This window comes from Misgurnus anguillicaudatus, chromosome 19 (assembly GCF_027580225.2).
Source record: "Misgurnus anguillicaudatus chromosome 19, ASM2758022v2, whole genome shotgun sequence".
NCBI classification, from domain to species: Eukaryota; Metazoa; Chordata; class Actinopteri; order Cypriniformes; family Cobitidae; genus Misgurnus; species Misgurnus anguillicaudatus.
The window spans coordinates 41288121-41310229 of NC_073355.2; the positions used below are offsets into that span (position 1 = coordinate 41288121).

The window sequence follows — 22109 nt, forward strand, 5'->3', positions numbered from 1 at the left end:
AAACCTACATTTGATTGTAAATATATTGTCTGTTTTTAATCCACATGCTTTATGGCACACTAATTCGCTAACTGTTCTACGGTTGTGACTTCAAGACCCCATAAAGTCCATTAACCCTTTAACTGCCAGCTCAACCAAACGGTTGAGCACATTTTGAGTCCCTATATTTTATTGAGAGGAGTACCTAACTTAACTCAAGCTGATTGAGCCATCTCTACTATTTGTGTAAGATATGTTTTGCCAAAAAAAAAAATCCACTAGATACCAATGTATCAATCAACAGCACTTGTCACAACACATCTTGTTATGTGGATTTTAGAAATAAAAAAATCACTTCTGTTATATGAACTGTTCTTGTTGAAATAGTGCAAGGAAACCATATTTTTTTGACATATTACACTGTAAGAGCCCTAACTTTACAAAATTATGTTACTTGGTGCCATGAAAAAACTTTCATATGTTTTGAATAATTTTTCAAAAACATGCTCAACCAAACGGTTGATTTGTCACTTAATGGTAAAAGTAGAAAAGCTAGGGTAATGTTTTCAGATCATCCATTTCTGCAGTCAGAGTGTACTATTTGCTATGAAATATACATTTCTGATAATTCACAGCTATGAATATGACACAGCTATTGTTATTTCTTATTTAATATATTGAGATCATTTCTTAATTATGTATTTTTGCCACTTCTGGATATTTTTTTGAAATAACTATAATGAATTCATATAATTAATCTATGGAAATCATTATTACTCATTAATTAATCAATAATTACTTCTTAAATGATGTTTTAAATTGTTTGAAGGATTGTTTGCAATGTTGGCTTACTCTACACAGCATTGCTGGTTTACAAATAAATGTTAAAGGGGCCATGTCACCAGACTTTTTTAAGATGTCAAATAAATCTTTGGTGTCCCCAGAGCACATATGTGATGTTTTAGCTCAAAATATCATATAAATAATTTATTATAGCATGTTAAAATGGCCACTTTGCAGGTGTGAGCAAAAATGTGCAGTTTTGGGTGTGTCCTTTAAAATGCAAATGAGCGGATGAAATGCAAACACCGATCACAATGATGGTGGTTTGTTGAAATTGAAACTTAGTTGTGCTGTGAATTATTTTCTCTGTCTCTCCCTCTCTGGATTAAAACACTGGAAATGGCAGTGCTGTGGTTGGAAAGTGCAAATTAAGGGGTGGTATTATTATAATAAGGGCTCCTTCTGACATCACAAGGGGAGCCACATTTCAATTAGCTGTTTTTTCACATGCTTATAGAGAATGGTTTACCAAAACTAAGTTACTGGATTGATCTTTCTCACATTTGCTAGGTTGATAGAAGCACTGGGGACCCAATCATAGCACTTAAACATGGAAAATCTCAGATTTTCATGCCGTGACCCCTTTAATTTATCTAAAAAAAAGACAAAAAACATTATTTTGCACTTCCAAACTTGACAGTGTGTTTCTTAAATCATAAAATACTAATATGCCATTGTATTACTATCTTTGGCCTTCTTTTATTATAGGTTTTAAATGCAGAATATCCTTATTTTTGTTAATTTTGGTCATTTTTATTGCAAAAAACATGAAAACATGTCATGTCCTGCGTTAAAATGAAAACCTGAAATATTTTAATATGTTATACTTCAATAAATAAAGAAGATTTAATATACAAAACCATTTTATTTGGATTATGTTTGTAAAAAATTAGTATTATAGTTCATATTTTCTAATTTCCATAGTATGTGTTTGAATTCCTTTAAGTGACATATCAACCGTTTGGTAGAGGCCGATTTTTAAAAAATTATGGGATGTGTTGAAAAAAAAATACATTGATTGTGTTAAGTGGTGACATAAGGAGATCAGAAATGCAAACAAAAATTTTTTCAAATGCCTTTTTCTTGGTGTGGCAGTTAAAGGGTTAAATGTTACCAAAAACTGCTAATTTTTAACTGCTTTCTGGTTGGGGACCATTGGGGTGGCCAGTGTCTTTTTAGGGGTGGCCCCCTGGCCCTCCATTGGAGTCGCCACTGTTTGGGACACATTTTAACATTGATTGTGAATGCTAAAAAAGTGACCCAACCTGAATACACCCTATATACACACCCAATAATAAGGTTTGCTCAAGGTGGTTGCAGGTGCCTTTATTTATTTATTTCTTCCATGCATTTGAAATGTACTGAACTGAATAGAAATGTTTGTTTGCTTTTATGAGATGCCCATCTTATCAAACAACTCATACAGAAATTTGTATATAAAATTTACAGTATAGACAATATATGCTTAGTGACCAAATGTATTTTCTAAATCAAAGGACCAAGTCGTAGGCCTACTAATATATGCTGGATTATTTTCAACCCAGCCGTTGGGGTTAAATTAGCCCAGAAAATGGTTATATGGGACCCATATTTTTTGCCCAGCATTTTGGGTTGAAACAACCCAGCATTGGTAAAATTACAAGCCAATGGGGTTGGGTTTCTCCCTTTTTTTATAGATTCATGTGCTTAGATTTTCTTTTTGCATAATATATATATATATATATATGTACCATTTAGGTACAAATGTGTTCCTTTAAAGGTACATTTTGGCAGTTCAAAGTACTAATATGCACTCTTTGGGTACAAAGGTGTACCTTTTTGAAAGGGTACTGTCCCAGTGACAACTTTTGTACCTTTATTTCTGAGAGTGTATATATATATATATATAATTGTAAATTTCTACATACAATAGTAATTTTCTCATGTGGCCATGTATCAGATTTCTGCATAGGAAGCTAACAAATATATCAGCATTTGTCAGGCTTTATTTGAATTTTGTCCTTTTGAAACCTTTTTGTTCTGCTGTCAGCTGTGCTTTCTGTGATGCTGCAGTTTATATGGAAAGGGTCTCTATTTATTTGTGCACCACAATAACACAACAACCCTTCACATGTTGACTCATACTGGGTATAGACACACATTTACCTTGATGATGAACCTCGTGAGCCTCTTAAAAATAAGCTTGAGGACTGAGAGAAAAATCTGGTGTGCAAACATCACATGGTTTGGTATGTTGCAATTTAAAATTGAATTTAATGACATTTGTATTTAAAAAAGTGACTTAAATGAGGAGCTCATATGCAAAAGCTTTTAAATGGCACGTCCGTCAAAAATGAGATTATGATATTAACCGAATGCTCTCGGCACGTACTATACGTTTATCAAATACTTTCACTTCAAATCTGCTTAATCCCAACCTCAGGCCATTCATAAAAACCGCTTGTTGGCCGAATCCATTAAGAGTCTAATAAAAAGTGCTCATTTACAAGAAAACATGTCAGATGCACTTAGAGGGTTTTGCATCTCAGCCCTTCAATTGTTTAGATAGCTTTTGGGTCCATTATAATAATATATATCACAATATTCATATGCACTTGTAAATAGATGCTTTCCTCAGATCCATTAGACCGATCTGACCTTTTAAGAACTCAGAGTCAGTTCTTCAGAACAAAATGATTATAATTTGATGGAGTCATGTTAGATTTTTCTTGTTGTGAAGAAACATGTTGCCATATGGATGTCTTTCCCCCCACTCCCACTCATTAGATCTCATTGAGTGAACACAGAAACACAGAGTGATTCTGGCAATGTGGACTCCATCATCATTTCATATAATCTTGCCAAGTTAAAACAGCGTGTTCAAGGGTGCTGTGTGCTATTTAAAAATTTAAGAGTATTTCTAACCAATGAAAGAGGAGATGGATGATTGGGTAGTGTTACATATTACCCATACTGTACACAGTTTTGTATACATGTGCAAAATAACAGATGTCCTTCATTAAATAGTCACTGAGCATCACACACACACACACACACACACACACATACATATACATATATATATACAACCCCAAATCAAAAAAGTTAGGACACAGTAGAAATTGTGAGTAAAAAAGGAATGGAATAATATACAAATCTCATAAAATTATATTTTGTTTACCATAGAATATAGATAACATATCAAATGTTGAAAGTGAGCTCATTTTTTATTTCAGCTACACATTCCAAAAAAGTTGGGACGGGGAGCAATAAGAGGCCAGAAAATGGATCTCTTGACAGAAATTCAATATAATATACATAACTATAATTTCAGTTATGTATAAAAACCTTACATATGAACTATTATGTTTATTACATTAGAATGATCTGTTTTCATCTACATTGCGGGTCCCCTTAGGTGGAAGTCACCATTTTCTCTCTGCGTTTTGAAAGGGAGGGGTGAGCTGTGAACTGAGCCGTTGGCTGAAATTCACAATCTCACCACGACATGCTGCTTAAATCTACACACAAAACCTTTAAGTGAACTAAGTATCATCTTTTCTGGCTGTGCAGTGCCACAATATTGTGTGTGATGGTCCGGATAAGGAGTTGTGATGGTTTTTTAGTATGTTGCAATAAGGTTGCTAGTGTGTTTTGTCATGGAGAGCATTTGATAGTTGCTTGGATGTTCTAGGTAGTTGTGGTTTTATACGTCTGCACAACAGCTGGTTGGAAATTTTTTCAGTGTGTATTTCTGTAAGAGCTTGTGCTGCAAAGAAGAAGAGTCATATCAGACCATACCCATATAAACGGTATTGTCTCATCTCATTTTCTGCTGGAAAAATATCAAAACTCGATATAGTGCCCAGTCCTAGTTACTATAACAAAAACACATTCTATACAAGAACAAATTCTATACAAGCCATTTATTAGGTGTAGCCTGATAATTTAGAAAGAATTGTGTGTTTTTGTGTGTGTTTGTGTGTGGGTAGATGGGTATATGTGGGTGTGCGTGTGGGTTGATAGATCTGGGTAAATAATCGTAGTGGATCTTTATTTATAAGCCCAGTTCCAAGTCCTCTGAAAAATATTTTTCTGCGGAAGTGAAATTGCATGTGTGTTCATCTTCACAATACACTATGCATGCATATAAAAGGAATGAAACATTTCTTAAAACATTTTTGCAATGACTTTCAAATGATTTTAGTGGATGTTTGAAATATGTTTTTTACAGTAACTACAGCTGTATGGAGATGTTTTACATAAGATGACCAAATAATGTCCAAATACTTTTGTCCTTACGTCCAGTGTTGGGGAAAGTTACTTTTAAAAGTAATGCATTACAATATTAGGTTACTCCCCAAAAAGTAACTAATTGCGTTACTTGGTTACTTTTCATGGAAAGTAATGCTAGTTACTTTTGCATTACGTTTTCTTACTTGGCTGGGGCTTGATCTCTTTCAGGCCTTGCACATGTTTTTTATGATCGCAAAAATGTCAAGCTCTGGCCTGCCATCTTCGTTTCTGACTCATACTGTTCCCGCTCAGGCGCACAGAGTGCGTAATTGAACGTTAATATGTTCAGTTTAAAGCAACACTATGTAGTTTTTTTACCTTTCAATAATGTCTCTAAAATTATTTCAGTGATAGAACAACTTTTAACTGGACAAATTGTACTGTTGCTGCAACCTGAGCAGCCTCCTAGCTGCTACAAGCACACTCTGAAAGTGGCGGTGGAGGGTAGGAAACACAGCCCCGCCCCTCTCCCTGCCTGCAAAAGAGTGTCTGATACAAGGCACTGTTGCGCTTTTCAACCACATGGGGGAGCTGTAAGTCATTTTTACATGGAAACTACATAGTGTTGCTTTAACTCAGTACATTATTTTATTTTTAAATTAATTAAACTGAAAAGTAACATGCATTACTTTTTTTTAAAGTAACTTAAATATAAATGTGTACATTTTACAGTTATGCGTTACACTGAAAAAAATGATTCATTGAATTTAATCAATTTTTTTAAGGTAAATGGTTGCAATCAATTTATTTAAGCTACATTTAAACAAAATTTTATTTTACGTTACTAATCTTTTTTGTTTAAATGTAGCTTAAATAAATTGATTGCAACCAGTTACCTTAAAAAAATTGATTAAATTCAAGAAATCATTTTTTTCAGTGTACTTTACTCAGAAAAGTAATATTACGTAATGCGCATTACTATGAATGCGTTACACCCAACACTGCTTACTTCAAATACTTAAAATGCTAACTCTAAAATCTTACTTTTGTGAAATGTATTGTTGAACATGTGCTTGTGCAATCTTCTACACTGAAAAAAAAGATTCATTGAATTTAATCAATTGTTTTAAGTGGTTGCAATCAATTTATTTAAGCTACATTTAAACAAAATTTTTATATTTTATTTTATTTTACTTTACTAATCTTTTTTGTTTAAATGTAGCTTAAATAAATTGATTGCAACCACTTACCTTAATAAAATTGATTAAATTCAATGAATATTTTTTTTCAGTGTATTAATGTAAATGCCACATGATTTGATATTTTGCCAGCTAGCGCAGTGCCATTTTTAAATGTGGCTATCCGTTTTAAACCTTTGACTAAGTTTAGCTTATAAGTATTTCTGGTTTGGTGTTGCAGTGTTATTAAATGTTATGTGATCTCTAGAGGAAGCGAAATTTGAATCAGGACCACAAAATTAGTCATAAGTGGCACAGGCATATTTGGAGCAATGGCCAACAATACATTTTATGGGTCAAAATAATATTTTTTATGTCAAAAATCATTAGGATATTAAGTAAAGATCATGTTCAATGAAGATATTTTGTAAAATTCCTACCGTAAATATATAAAAAATATATTTATTATTAATAATATGTCTTGCTAAGGACTTCATTTAGACTTTAAAGGTCACGTTCTTTCTGATCCCATTTTTAAAACCCTAGTTAGTGTGTACTGTTGCTATAATAGCATAAATAATACCTGTAAAATGATAAAGCTCAAAGTTCACTGCCAGGCGATATATTTTCTTTAACAGAATTCGCCTTTCAAAGCCTACAGTGAACGGACGGTTTGGACTACAACCCTCTACTTCCTGCTTTAATGATGTCACTAGAACAGTTTTTGACTAAACTCCGAATTCACAGAATTCACACCCTAGCCTGCACCTCCATGTGATTCACACACATCCAAAATGACACCTACGTGTACCCACACACAAACACACACACAGTGCTGAGCTCATTTGTGTTTGACTCGTCTCAAATTCAATACTTCCGTCGCCAGCTAAGCTAATGGCAAGCTAAGCTGCTATTGAATCACAACACACTAAACAAGCTACACAATCAGACCTCGACACGTTTTTCTGAAGGAGGGACTTCATAGAACAAAGAAGACATCAGCCTGTTTTTAGGACAGTGAAAACAGCGCTATACAGATAAGTAAATTGTGTGAAAAATACTGCGTTTTTTTTTTTACACATGAAACATGAACACATGTTATATTGCGCACGGTAAACACAATCAAAGCTTCAAAAACACAGAAAGAACAGGACCTTTAAAGGCGATTTCCTTAATATTTAAATGGTTTGCACCCTTAGATTATTTTATTTATTTATTTATTTATTTATTTATTTATTCTACGCCACGCCAGCGTCTATGGCTATATTTATGGTGAGAAACGGTTAATCCATACACAGGTTGATCCACACAAGATAATCCATTTGCACAGGTTGTGGGGGGCAATTTGGTATCTCTAATTTGCTCTAACTTGCATGTTTTGGCCTTTGTGAGGAAATCGGAGTACCAGGCTTAAACCCACGCTGACACTTTTAACACATGCAATCTCCACACAGAAAGTCCACCTGACCAAGCCGGGGCTCGATCCGGAGACCTTCTTCCAGTGAGGCTTCCCACTGAGGCACTGTGCCATCCCCACACTCAGATTCTAGATTTTCAAATAGTTGTATCTCGGCCAAATATGATCCTAACCAATGGCAAGCTTATTTAATCAGTATAAATCTTGACCCTTGACCTTCGATGGTATCGCTGTGAATAACATTGTAAGCACCTTCATTGTTAGGAGTCCATGGCTGACCTGTAATATGCTGCAAGAGAAGCATGCTTGAGAAAGCCTTGAATGAAGGCGGTCTCATATTAAAACTTGCTAATGAGTGCATTCACACCCTAGCCTGCACCTCCATGTGATTCACACACATCCAAAATGACACCTACGTGTACCCACACACACAAACACACACACACACACAGTGCTGAGCTCATTTGTGTTTGACTCGTCTCAAATTCACACTGTCTCTCCCCACATCTCCATGATGCTGCCTCTTTTCCTTCTCATCCTCTCTCTCTCTCTCTCTCGCTTGCTCGCTCATCTCACACTGTCTGATGCTCTAACAGAACAGCATGTAACTCTTTCAATCTCACGACTCCAGAAGTGTCTCTCTCTTCTCCGTCGTGTGGCGTGATCGCTTCGGCGGCGTGTCTTCTCCTTCTCTTGTAAACCGTGGATCATGTTCTATTTTCAGCTGGTGATAATGGCAGGCACCGTTCTCCTGGCGTACTACTTCGAGTACACCGACACGTTTCCCGTTCATGTCCAGGGATTCTTCTGCTTTGATAAGGCGTTCTCCAAACCGTACCCCGGACCGGATGAGACCAGTAATGTGCCACCGGTGCTGGTGTACTCTCTGGTCACAGCTGTACCTACAGTAACGGTGAGTAGCCGTGAAGCGGAGCCGTCTTCTTGTTTTCGTGTTGTTCTCGGGCTGATGTGTGCTTGTGGGTGGAGAGAATGAACTTTAGTCAATATGAATCATCATTCAGTATACTGATGGTTTTTGAAAATCTGGGCAAAGAACAGCAGGGTGTTTTTATATCAAAATGAATAAGAAATGATATTTTGCCTTAAGGAAATGATGGATGTTTTTAGCACATCACCACGCAGTTCTTATTATCGTTATGCAAAAAAACGCAATTACTATAAAACTTGATTGGACAGTAAAACACATCTAATACGTCAATACAAGTATAACTTCCTGTATTATACAAATACAAATTAAGAGAGAAATATACTTTAATTGCCATTGCAAAAAATGAATAAAAAGATCCCTAAAATTTTATTAATTTTATTAAGCAAATTATTTAATGATTTAATAACTAAAGTCTTGTTTCTTAGATAGCAGATAAATGAGTCAATAGCCTCTTTCACACAGTAATTCTGGTAAATTACCATGAATTTACCAGAATGAATTTACCAGTAAATACAAAAATGTGCTGTTCACACACGCAGTGGCGTTCCGTTATTTTACCAGTAAGACATCATTCACACATCAGTTTCAAAATACCGGTAAATTCGTTGAGAAAGCGGAAGTACCTGTAGCACGCGGCGAGCTCAGTGTTGTATTTGTAAACAATCCACGTCGTTCATATCCTCGGTCCGTATTTTGTTGTTTTCACGTCTGTGGTAAACAGTCGCGAAGTTGCTCATGACCAAACAACATTGAATGAGACGACGTCAAACCGAAAATGCGTTTTTAACAACAGTACTGTTTGCACTTTAGGCTTCACAGAGGGCGTGCTAAGTACGTCGGCAATTTGGCGGTCAGGTGTTTTTAACAACTTTGGTGAAGTAATGTGGATGTAAACTTCAGGTGTGCTCAACTTTTAAGCAGCATGTGTGTGGAAACGTCAGTAAACAGTGCGGGGGTAAACGCGTCATCTGTATTAAAACGCTATGATTGGCCCGAAGCTGTCAGCACGGTCTGACGTCGTCCGTTCTAAATGCCGGTAATCCTATAATTTTCGTTCACACACAGCGCTTACCGGTAAATTACTGGTAATCTTACAACCTGTCTTACTGGTAAATTGGGAGCACTGATTTACCGGAAAGGTTCTGTTCACACATGATCTGTTAACTGCAATTTACCAGTAAATTACCAGTAAAGACTGTATATGTATGTGTGAAAGGGACTAATGAGACTTTGCTAAAGTCTCTTTTTCTGCTTTTCGGATGTTTCTCCTAAGAAAACGGCACTTGCAGTAGTTTTACTGTATATCTTACTGTACCTCAAAAATATACTTGTGTCCTTAAATGCAGTTTTAAGAGAAATTTCTGGGATGTAGTGAACCCGGTCTGTAAAGAAACACAAACTTAGTACTACGTGAGTGGTAAAAGTGCAATCTTTGTGCAATAAGAAAGGTATAGACAAAAGTTAAATACATTTTGGGGGGGTTTTGAGATGATGTGTGTCACATAGGCAACAGATTGTGGGACCACATGAATTTGCCTTCCCCCCTTTCATGAGTCCTGTTATAGCCACATGTAGCAGTGTGTGTTTGGGTGAGTATACTGTGTGCTGTGTGTTTAAAAGAGAGAGAGAGAGAGAGAGAGAGAGAGAGAGAGAGAGAGAGAGAATGGTAACAATCATATATCCAAATGTCAAATATGCACACACAAAAGGCATAAAACTGTATCTTTTAAGGCACAACTGGCTGTGGTACCCTAAGACAGAGTCCTGCATGGGACCATTTTTGGGGACCCGCTCCCGTCCGTATCCCGCAAAGTCCAGCACCAGATCCGACCCGTCACCCATGATAATATCCTAATTAAATCTGCACCTGCCCAGACCAGTTAATATTTGGCCCGTTACCCAACCAGCACACGCATATATCAGACACGCTAAAATCATTGCAATTAAAGTGCTTTATTTTTTATCTCGTACCTCTCTTAACATCTCGTACCTCTCTCAACAGCGTCATGAACAAACTAATGAAACAGGCTAAGTGCGCTTTGTTTTGCGCCATTCAAGTAGCCTACCATCGGCACCTAAATAGGCTATGGAACCTTAAAACTATACACAAATAGACCTATTAAAGGAATAGTCTACTCATTTTCAATATTAAAATATGTTATTACCTTAACTAAGAATTGTTGATACATCCCTCTATCATCTGTGTGCGTGCACGTAAGCGCTGGAGCGCGCTGCGACGCTTCGATAGCATTTAGCTTAGCCCCATTCATTCAATGGTACCATTTAGAGATAAAGTTAGAAGTGACCAAACACATAAATCTTTTTCCTATTTAAGACAAGTTTGGTGGTACAAAATAAAACGTAGCGCTTTTCTAAGCGGATTTAAAAGAGGAACTATATTTTATGGCGTAATAGCACTTTTGGGAGTACTTCGACTCGCCTGAAAAGTCCGCTCCCCTTCTCACTCTCATAATGGGAGAGGGAGGGTGTTACTGCGGCGAGTCGAAGTACTCCCAAAAGTGCTATTACGCCATAAAATATAGTTCCTCTTTTAAACACTTTTTTGCTGGTGATGTATATTTGCAGGACGACACTCGGTGCTACACATCTTCTGGTGCTACACTTAAAATTTCACAGTTACACAAGTTGTCACTTAAGGTAATTTTGGTTGATTAAAGGTGTAAACGGCATCAGATATACTCTTATACAGGCGTTCGGTTCCCAAATAAAGAACTGGAGTTTGATGCCACCTGAGAAAGTGAGGCAGATGGCACTGCCCGCCTGAAGGCGCGGACGCCCTGATATCTCGACATATGTCTGAACTGTGCGGGCTCTCTGCGTATATCTTCACAGAAGAGTTTATTATCAGCTTTACATCAAAATAACAGAAACGAGACGAGAGAAAATCAGATGATCAGACATCTCGTGTTTCACCCTGTTTCATCACACACAGCATCATGTTGACTGTACATTCGACTTGAGTCATATAGATATGTTTATATATTGTGTCTGCATTGATTTCATCCACAAAGGTAATACCACAATGTAATGAATTAATAATTTAAATATAAACTTGTTTATTATAGTGAATAATTGGGATGTTTGTGTTACAAAATGTTTTTTTATTTGTGAGTTTCATGTAAATGTTTTCTTTGACATTTAAAAACTATCATCTTAAAAAAGATTAAGACGTCATACCCTGCTTTGACCCCTTTCTGCCCTCATTTGGACGCTGTTATTGATGTTTTTATTTATAGGTCTGATCCACTAATATCAGATTGAATGAGCCACTAAACTAACTGCACATGACCAGCAGAAAAACTTCATAAAGCAAACCAAGAAACACAATTTTATTACATTCAGTAATGCATTATTCACACTGGAGCTGATAGTTACACGCATACACACACTGTAGATGCACACAATCCAGTGCATCATACACACACAGACACGTTGATCACACAACACTGATGTCACGATCTGTCAGTCTGTGTCAGCGGTCAGGTGCTAATCCTGGAAACGTGTGAGATGTACGCCACGTTCCTGTCCCGCGTGTCTCATCTCTGACGTCTCTGTCTGACTGCGTTGTGCGCTTGTGAATGTGATGTGAGTGCTGGTTGTATCTTCAGATCTTCTAGAGCTGTGGTGGACTCCTGACACCAGTGACCATCAGATGTTTACGTCAGAGCATCTCAACTTCTTAAAACATCAGATTTTACCTTGAACGTCAAATCAGCAGCAAATGTTTTTTTGTATAAAAGTAAAGAAAAATGTTTTAGATGTTAATTTGGATCATCATGAATTTTACATACTAAATACAAATTTGATTTGCACTTTTTCGGCAGACGGTCATTGACTGTGGTTTATCCTCACTGCAACCTGCATTTAAAGGTGCAGTGTGTAGATTTTAGCGGCATCTAGTGGTAAATTGCGAATTGCGACCAACGGCTCAGTCCACAGCTCACCCCTTACTTTCGAAACGTATAGAGAAGCTACGTTGGCGGCAAAGGACAAACATCTAATCGTCTGAGACGACATAGTGTCGAAATGCACTCTATAAAACAGTTTTTACGGCTACAAAATGGCGACTTCCATGTAAGGGGACCCGCGGTGTATGTAGATTAAAACGGCTCATTTTAAAGTAATAAAAACAGTACCGTTCATTATGAAAGGTCTTTATACACCACTGATAATATAGTTATGTATATTATATTGCATTTCCATTATTCTAAAATTTACACACTGTGCCTTTAATCAGGCATAAAAAATTATTTTACCCATTCTTACATTGTAAATTTGAATTAATCATATTAAAGAGTTTATTTACTCGCCCTCAGGCTATCCAAGATGTGGATGACATTGTTTTCTCGAATTCTCAAAGAGACTTGAAACGCTCCGAGAGTGTGATAACAAATGAACTCGATTTGCTGTTGCCAGAATGCTAGCGCAGGATATTTTGTCAAGCTAACACATTAACCCCTCCTCGTCTTGTGTTTTATTCTCTGCAGATTCTGGCTGGAGAACTGATGGTGTTTTTCATGAGGTCAGAGGTCACACAGGAGAAGACCATAGTCACCGCAGACTGCTGTTACTTCAGTCCACTTCTCAGACGCATCATACGCTTCTTAGGTACTTACAGTATCAGATCATTACATATACATCCTGCACTATACTGTATGTCATACCTACTAACAAAATCCAGCATTAGCTGGGGTGCTGGTTTTAGCTGGTCTCCCAGCTTGGTTTTAGCTGGTATTGCTGGCATAGCAAGCTGGTCTAGCTGTGTTTTGGTCACTTTTTAAGCTTTGCCAGGCTGGGAGGACCACCTTAAACCAGCTACTGCCACCTTAAACCAGCAAAAACCAGCTACCAGCTTATGCTGGTCTTAGCTGGATTTTTCAGTAGGGATGGCCTGTATTCACTTAAATTAGTTTTATTACTTTCATTTATATATCATTTTGCTTGACTTTGAACTCTGTTTGTCACATAGGTGTCTATACCTTTGGCCTGTTCACCACCACCATCTTTGCCAATGCCGGTCAGGTGGTGACGGGAAATCAGACGCCTCACTTCCTGTCAGCATGCAGGCCAAATTACACAGCGCTGGGCTGCCATACAAATTTACAGTACATCACCGAGCGTAAAGCATGCACGGGAAATCCTCTGCTCGTGACGTCGGCACGCAAGTCTTTCCCATCTAAAGATGCAGCCATCGGTGTTTATTCTGCGGTCTATACAGTGGTGAGTACACGAGCCAAGAAATGTTTTAGCATTTTAACGATTTCAAAATGAAAACGCGGGCTAAATCTAAAATAACTTGCTATTGTTAAATAATAAAATTAGACATAAAATAAAATAAGTTTTAATCAATCAAGTCAATGTATTGGTTCATGGTGGTGTGATTGATTGGAGGCGGGACTAATTTGCATATTTTGCATATTCCATTTGAGCCATTTTCAGGGATGAAGAAATTATAAAAAAAAACATTTAAATATGTCATTTTGATGATCAAAGGTGTGTTTTGGGGATTAAAGGAACAGTATGTAAGAAATGTATATCAATTAATCATAAAATGGCCCTGATATGTCACTAGACATTAACAAAACATTTTCATTTCAAATACTTATATCACTGACAACAGTGGTCTGGTCAGGATATTGTCATTTAAAAAGTGGAGTTGCAGCCCTCAACTGATGTTTAGGTTGTCATGTTGTGTATTGGCCACCAGTTGGGTAATTGCAGTACCAGTTTTAGCCACAAGTTTTGTTATTGCAATACCAGTTTTGGACACAATCCTACATACTGTTCCTTTAAGTTATCGACTGTAGGGCGACTTTAAAGTCTGATATTAAAGAGCACCTATTTCATTGCTAAAAAATGTTATTTAGTGTATTTGGTATAATACAATGTGTTCGCGTGGTTTATGGTTAAAAGAACATTATTTTCCACAAGTCGTACATTTTTGTAGTTCCAGATTTCACTTTCTTCCTGAAACGCACAGATTTGAAAAGCTCTGTGTCCCTGATTGGCCAGCTATCTGTACGTTGTGATTGGCCTGAATACTCCTGACGTCAGCAGGAAATGTGACGCTCCTTACCATGCTTGAAAGATTTGGTTGCTAATAGGAGTTAATTTACAGGCTGTGAGTCTGAAGCGGGAGGAATTATGATAATGTCGGTCTTATCTACATCACAAATCCCAGGAAGTAAACTGTTGCCTACAATTCGTGTGTTTGTTGTAATCAAAGAAAATAAATTTACGTTGGAGACGATAACTCGCGTCATCGTTTACTTTGGGGTTTGTACCTTTTGCATATTGTTAACATGAACTAATACACACACACCAAAGGAAATGTAAAAACGTGAATTGGACAATAGGTGCTCGTCAAACGTATTCTCAGTTTGGCACACCAAAGAAAAATGTGATATTGATCACCCAGTAAAATTTAAATGAAGGAAAAAAGTTATCAAAATCTTGAAAAAAGGCAGCATTTTCTGCTTTCAAATGCTGGGTACGCTGAAACCACGCCCACACACTGAAAAGCTGCTGTCTATTAACTTACAAATACCGCTACAACCTGAATGGATGCTCGCGATTGGGTTAGAGGCGGGGCCATGCTCAGTGGCTCTGGTGTGTCATCGAGCCACCCGTTTAACCCCGCCCAAATAATCCTGAACTAACATTTTTAATGTATTTAGAAAATTTTTTTGTCAGAAATGACTTTACTCGGCTTTTAAATAATAATAATTGGATATATATTCTCAGTTCATGATCTGTTCTAATCGTAAGCAGTCTTACCATGGGTTCACACCAGCCGCATTTGAGGTGTCAAAATTGGGTCAACCACGTCTAGTTTGCCGCTTGAAAAGTTTGAGTTTACGTTCTTTATTTGCACGTGAAAGCCTTCATCGAGACGTCATTCTAGTCATCGAGACATTCATGCGGAATTTCGCATCATGGGAGGGGCTTCTGTGACTCCGCTCACTTCCTGTAATCACGTCACTACTAGAGCAAGCTCCTGATTGGTTAACGTGGCATGTTTTTCCACCAAAGTTCACATTTTCCAACTCCGCGGCAATGCTCAATTTTCGCCATTGAGACAGAATCGCATCTACCGCGATGCGCTAAACGCCTCATTCTCGTGCCGTGAGACCTCCAGACGCACGACAACATGTCTTCACATTGACTTAACACTGAAATCACTCGCACTTGACGCCTCTACCACGGCTGGTGTGAACGCAGCGTTATTCTTCAGTCTTATTCTTCAAACACTCTCTCGCTGTGTTTGCAGATGTATGTAACATTGGTGTTCAAAACTAAAGGGACGCGTTTGACCAAACCCACAATCAGTTTGACCCTGCTGTGTCTGGCCATGTTAGTGGGTGTGGTCAGAGTGGCCGAATATCGCAACCACTGGGCCGATGTCCTGGCTGGATATTTCACCGGTGGAGCCATCGCTGTCTTCCTGGTGAGATTGTAGATAAAGCATTTTTAACCATCTCACAAATCAATGGAATGAGAGTTCGTAAAGCAATAGATTAGTTTTGAGTCAAAGTCTGACATGGACATCAGCACCATATGAGTGATGTCTGTTTTGTATTATATATATATATAATTTTTGAGCATTATTTTTGCTTAAAGGAATTGTTTATCGTAATTTACTCACCCTCATGCAATCCCAGATCCGATGGAAACAAAAATATGGCAGCACGTTGATAACGTCAGTTCTCATTGGCTCTCTGACTAGTTATGTTTTTAATCACTTTATTATACCGATCTGGTTGGTTACATTGACACACAATCGCTAAGTAAGCTCAAAATATATATATAATTATCAGTGTTGGGTAAAGTTACTTTTAAAAGTAATGCATTACAACATTAAGTTACTCCCAAAAAAGTAACTAATTGCGTTACTTAGTTGCTTGTTATGGAAAGTAATGCTAACGTTACTTTTTAGTTACTTTTGCGTTACTTTTTCTTGGCTGAGGCTTGATCTCTTTCAGGCCTTGCAGGTGTTTTATAATTGAAAAGTTTTGCATTCAGAAATTGCATATTTCATCACAAAAATGTCGAGCTCTGGCCTGCCATTTCAGTTTCTGATTCAAACTGTTTACACACAGGCGTGTACGCATAGAGTGCATAATGTGACTACGTTTAGTTTAATTCAGTACATTTTTTTTTAATGGAATTAATTAAACTAAAAAAGTTACTTGCATTACTTTTTTGAATTAGTAACTCAGATATTAATGTGTACATTTAAAAAGTAATGGGTTACTTTACTCGTTTATGTATTACGTATTGCACGTTACTTGTAATGCGTTACCCCCAACACTGATAATTTTCTCTTAGAAACGTATCGTTTTGGTTCAGAAGACATATATTTATGCACTCATTTTGTGCTTTTTTAAGGGTCACCATATATGAAAGCATTTTAAAATAAAATTATTATTTTTAATAATTTTAAGTCATATACATTTAGGATGGCATGAGGATGAGTTACAAGAATTTTGACTTATTTTAATTTGATTGTACTAAAATGCAACCTGTTAAGTTGCTTTGAAGCAAATATGCACAGTGGGAAATGTTCAGTAGAAATGAAATTTAATTTAGTCTGGTAAGATTTGATTTTCTTGATGTGATTAAGCGTGAATCCGCACAACTGAGCAAATGTGATTCGGCTGGTCATTGAATTATATCCCAACAATAGCTGTGCTTGTTTGTAGCGGATGCTAGACGATTTTCTTTTCCCTTCTCGCTCTTTTCTCTTTCTAGGTGACGTGCGTGATCAACAACTTTCAGCAGATAAAACCTCCAGCCCCGCCGGCTCGACCCCAACGTCCCGAGTCTGTGCTGGGCATGCCCATGGTGGCGCTGCCCTGCGTTGAGAGTCCACTAGAAAAGTTAAGTGGCACTCAGGTAAGGGGTGGGAGCGGGTTAGTTGGAGGGCTTCACACATGAGGGCGATGGATTACGCCCCTGTCCGTCTGTGTTTGACCCAGTGGACCCTAATGTGACTCCCGAGACCCACCCACCCCCTCTTCTCCCCACACAAGCATGTTTTCCCAAACACCAACCCTTCAAACCCAATGACTCTCTATGGAGGATCTTTCTGTGTTTGGTCTGAAGAGACAATTTTCATGTTAATTTGGTTGCTTTTAAGAGAAATTAAATTGAAAATGTTAAGAGCGGAATGCATCTTTACTACGAATGGATTCTTACCATACAGAACTTGAAAGACGGCAGGTCGGTACGGACAGGTCAGGAATATCAGTGTTATTAGATGAATCAGTACTGTGTGCCACGCCAAGCAAATCTGACGGAAAACTGTGAGTTTCCCATTGTAGGCCACGCTCATTATCCTCACATTTTAAAATAAGTTTTCCTCTTGGTCACCCCACCATACAATCATCATTTTCCTCAATATTAAATTGATTTGCCTAGTAGTATCCAGCAGGAACCCCTTTGTTCATATTTTGGATGTCGGATAAGCTCCATCAGGTTTGTTTGATTAAACATCCAAAACATGTACTGTAGAGGTTCCTTAAGGAACTCGGTTGGGAATCACTCTTCTAGCCAAACACCATCCCTCGGTTTTCGCCTCTCTTCTTATCCAAATCAGTCTTGATTTCTCATTCTCTCTCTCTCCCCTTACACACTCTCTCTCTCGCCCCTTACAGACTCCAAGGGGATCTTCATTCACTGAGATCACATGACCATCAGCCTTATCGGTTCCCCGTCCCCCCCGATGTCCTCATACCGTCTCGCTCCATGTCCAGCGAAGTCTAGACCGGCCGTCTCAGCACGCGCGCCACTGCGCCGCTCACTCCGCCGGACGCACCGCCGCTCTGCACCGATCCTACTCGACGCAGGTCTAGATTTCCACCCTTTCCAACCTTCATTCCAACCTTTCCAACCATAATCCTCCATGATGCAGATAGGGCCTCCTCAAACAAACCATTCAGTTTTAGAAAGCCTGGTCAAGGATCTCAAATCGCGCCTGTCAGGCGAGGTGTTTGGACTGTGAGTGGAGGATGTGCACCTTTAAATGCCTCTGGACCTTTCAAAACCAACCCGTCCTATTCCCCGGGGAACCGAATGACGTCTTGCACAGCTTGGCGCTGAAACGCAGAACTCTCAAGAGACTGCAGTTTTCAGTTCAGTGTCAGGTATCTCAGTTCATATGTATATAGATGAACTTTCCTTTTTTATCGCATTGGAATTTTTAAGCTAGTTTATGGCTTTTCAGAGTATTTGTGATTTGGGTTGTCTCGCTTTCCCTGCACCGAAGAAGACAATCTCACGTGGTCCAACGCACTGACGTCAAGATGTTCCTTTCTGTGGACATCAAAAACTTTATGTGAAGACCTCTAAAGTGACAGCCGCTCTTGAATCCAACTTGCTTCGAAAAGAAAGCTGAATGCTTTGAGACAAACGGACACCGACAGACTTGTGACAACAATCACAGCATCTTTTCTAATATTTCATGTGCGCTTTGTGCCGACTTGTGATTTTCCAGCGGTCAAATGTGATGCACGGTGATAAGATTGTGATGTTGTGGCTTTTTCATGAATGTTTAATCCCTCACACAACAGACGTGTGACATTCCCAAGCCTCATTTAAATACACCGGATGTGCACGGGATCCTGGGATGTGCACGGGATCCTGGGATGTGCACGAACAGATAAAATTTCACCTAATACAAACCTAATCAAACCTTTTTAGGCAAACTAAAAGAACCAATACACCACTTTACAGTCTAGAATTAAAGGTGGATTTGTTTTTTCATAAATTAAAAAGATAAGGTCAAAATATGTACTCTTACTGTCACTGGGGCGGTACACTTTTAATAAAAGTACAGATATTAGTACCTCAGAGGTGCATATATTGGTACAAAATGTATACATATCTGTACCTAATGGTACATATTAAAATATTTTTAATGGGTACTGCGCCAGTGACAGCTGCGGTACATCTTTTGACCATTTTTTTGCTCAGTGTGGAGAGCAAAATGAGACTGCCACCATGTGTAACATCTGTATTGGTGTCTATTTGCACTGGTAAGTACATTGAATTCCATTGAATCGAGTCTTGTATATTGATGAACTTTTTCACATTTGTATCACTGTGCTTTATGAATTAAGTGTCGTTTTATATTTATGATGTCATGACAGGACCTTGTTCCAAATAGTGCAGGACACCTTGCAATACAACAAAAACTAATCTGAGTTAACAAAATCAAACATGTATTTATTTTGTTAATATTTGTTCCTGTTCTGTGAAAAACACCACCGGATTTTACCTCAACTTAGATTAATTAGTGCATGACTGTCTTTTTTCAGTGCGTGCACTTTTAATCTTTGTGCAGAGCTTCTTGAATGTGTTAGCATTTAGCCCCATTCATTCCTATGGCTCCAAACAGAAGTTTTATTTTGTGCCACCATACTTACTTGTGTAACTACTCAAGTAACAGTCTTTAAATTGGGATAAACATGGAAGTGTTTGGTGGCTTCTAAATTCATCCCTGTTTGGATCCTAAGGAATGAATGGGGCTAGGCTAGATGCTAACATATTTACAACGCGCTGTGCAGGGATTGGGTGCATGCATTGAGGGGGGATAGGTATGTGTTCATTTATCTAAGTTGAGGTAAGAACATAATAAAATATTGAAAAACAGTGGTGTTTTCCTTTAAGAAATGTGTCTATAGATGGAGTTTGGGGGACGGGGGGGCACTGCCCCCAAACCAGAGCCATCTGTGATTTTGTTTGAGCTATTAATAGAAATAGAAATATAAGAATTCATATTTCATTAGTCTAATCTTGATATTTTAATAGGAAGTAGTAATGTAAGGCTAAAATACAGTAGTTTTAATTTATTTAAACCATATTTTAAAAAAAGCACAAACTCCGCCTATGAATGTGTTTGTGTGGTTAGTCAGATTTAAATCATAAAGCATCCTGTGCTTGCAACTGATTGACCGCAATATTCGATTTTTTATTGTTAGTTTGTCTACAGCAGTGTTCCCCAAATCTTACCCTGGAGGGCCGGAGCACTACAGAGTTTAGGTCCAACCCTAATCAAACTTACCCACCTGTGATTTTCTGGTGATCATGAAGAGCTTGATTAGGGTTGGAGCTAAACTCTGCAGTGCTCTGGCCCTCCAGGGTAAGATTTGGGGAACACTGGTCTACATTATAAACACTCACAAAGGACTTCTACATTCATGCAATTATGTAGACAAAGTATTGTGGTTTGAATTCTTTTACTAAGCACTGTTAAATTGGTTATGTCTCTCTGTTTGTCTTAGCTACAGTGTGATTTTTGTTCTTTAAATGCTTGTTTTAAATCAGCCCCTAACCCCGACATTACAAGGAAACCACAAATTGTACAAAAATGTACAAATGTGGTTGTATGAATTAATCACTTTGTAAAATATGTACGAAATGCCATGAGATAGCATTGGACTTATTGTGCATTGCAATGTGTGTGTTATTTACAGTACATGTGTGTTCCCTTGGTTCAAACCATAACCTTTTGTACTGCAATGTACTAACACTGAGCTATGAGCAACAATGAACTGTTTGAACAATGGGCTGTTTTTGAACATGGTATTTTCCTTGTTAGTTTACTTTAGTTAAGTTATTTGTTAGTTTTTTTTTTAAGACATCTGTGTTAACTAACTGTAATGTATGTATTGTAAACAGATGAGTGTAATCTTTCTATTGCACTTCAAGCTATTGCAACCCATCACCAGCTCGGTCCTCCGCCAAATTTTGTACCATGTGCGGTCACATTCTCTGTTATAAGACCACCATCTCTATAAGCTTAGAAATACTTTCTTAAAATCCCTTAAATATGAAGTTTGTCAATTTTGCATTACTGGGGTAACCAAACATAATACAACAGTTTCACACCCCAAACTCAAGCCTCAGAGTCAGCATTTACACTTTTGGTGATAATTTATGTACTTTATTGTTCTGTCTGCACACTAAACCCAGGAGGATTTTAACAGAACACATCACCTTTAAATCTTTAACTTGTAGCTTTCTTGTTCCTGCCAAAAAAAAGATATTTGTACAGTTTTGCAGATTAGTCTTTTTGTATTAAAAAATAACAAAGATATGAGTTTTACACATTTTACCACACCTGTGCGCCTGATTCATGTGTTACAATGTTACTTTAGGTGACCTTACATTTAAATACACCCAATGAGTCATTGACTTAATCTGTGTTTTTGGTAAGTGAATAAAGTGATCACGTAACAAGCCTTTTACCGGTTCTGGACATTATTTTTGGTGGTTTTGTTGACTGCTTGATTTGGGGTTTTATTCAAAAGTATTATTATTAATAATATTACAAAGACATCACTAAGCAAAGGCACTTGAGATCAAGCAAGAGAAATGATTAAAAGATGATCAAACTAATGCCAGTACAATACACTTAAAGTCACCATAAATAAATAAAATTAAAACTGCCATTTGTTTTGGAATATTGGCTTTTTTTTACAAATGACTTATCTGTGAGCTTCAT

The 22109-nt window shown here is 37.7% G+C and overlaps 1 protein-coding gene across 4 annotated transcripts in view; it reads left to right on the forward strand.

Moving 5' to 3' along the window:
- Nucleotides 1-19798, forward strand: part of LOC129421499 (phospholipid phosphatase-related protein type 5) — a 28133-nt gene extending 8335 nt beyond the window's left edge. Inside the window, exons 3-8 of one of the 4 annotated variants that reach the window (XM_055177103.2) lie at nucleotides 8357-8545; nucleotides 13090-13210; nucleotides 13572-13822; nucleotides 15873-16049; nucleotides 17354-17497; nucleotides 18259-19798. In XM_055177103.2, the coding sequence (XP_055033078.2) occupies nucleotides 8357-8545; nucleotides 13090-13210; nucleotides 13572-13822; nucleotides 15873-16049; nucleotides 17354-17497; nucleotides 18259-18294 (918 nt within the window). In that variant the 3' untranslated portion in view covers nucleotides 18295-19798. Of the gene's footprint in view, nucleotides 1-8111; nucleotides 8546-13089; nucleotides 13211-13571; nucleotides 13823-15872; nucleotides 16050-17353; nucleotides 17498-18258 lie in introns of those variants that run through there. The other 3 variants (XM_055177098.2, XM_073857664.1, XM_073857665.1) reach the window with 3 other exon arrangements.
- The last annotated feature ends 2311 nt before the right edge of the window (nucleotides 19799-22109 follow it).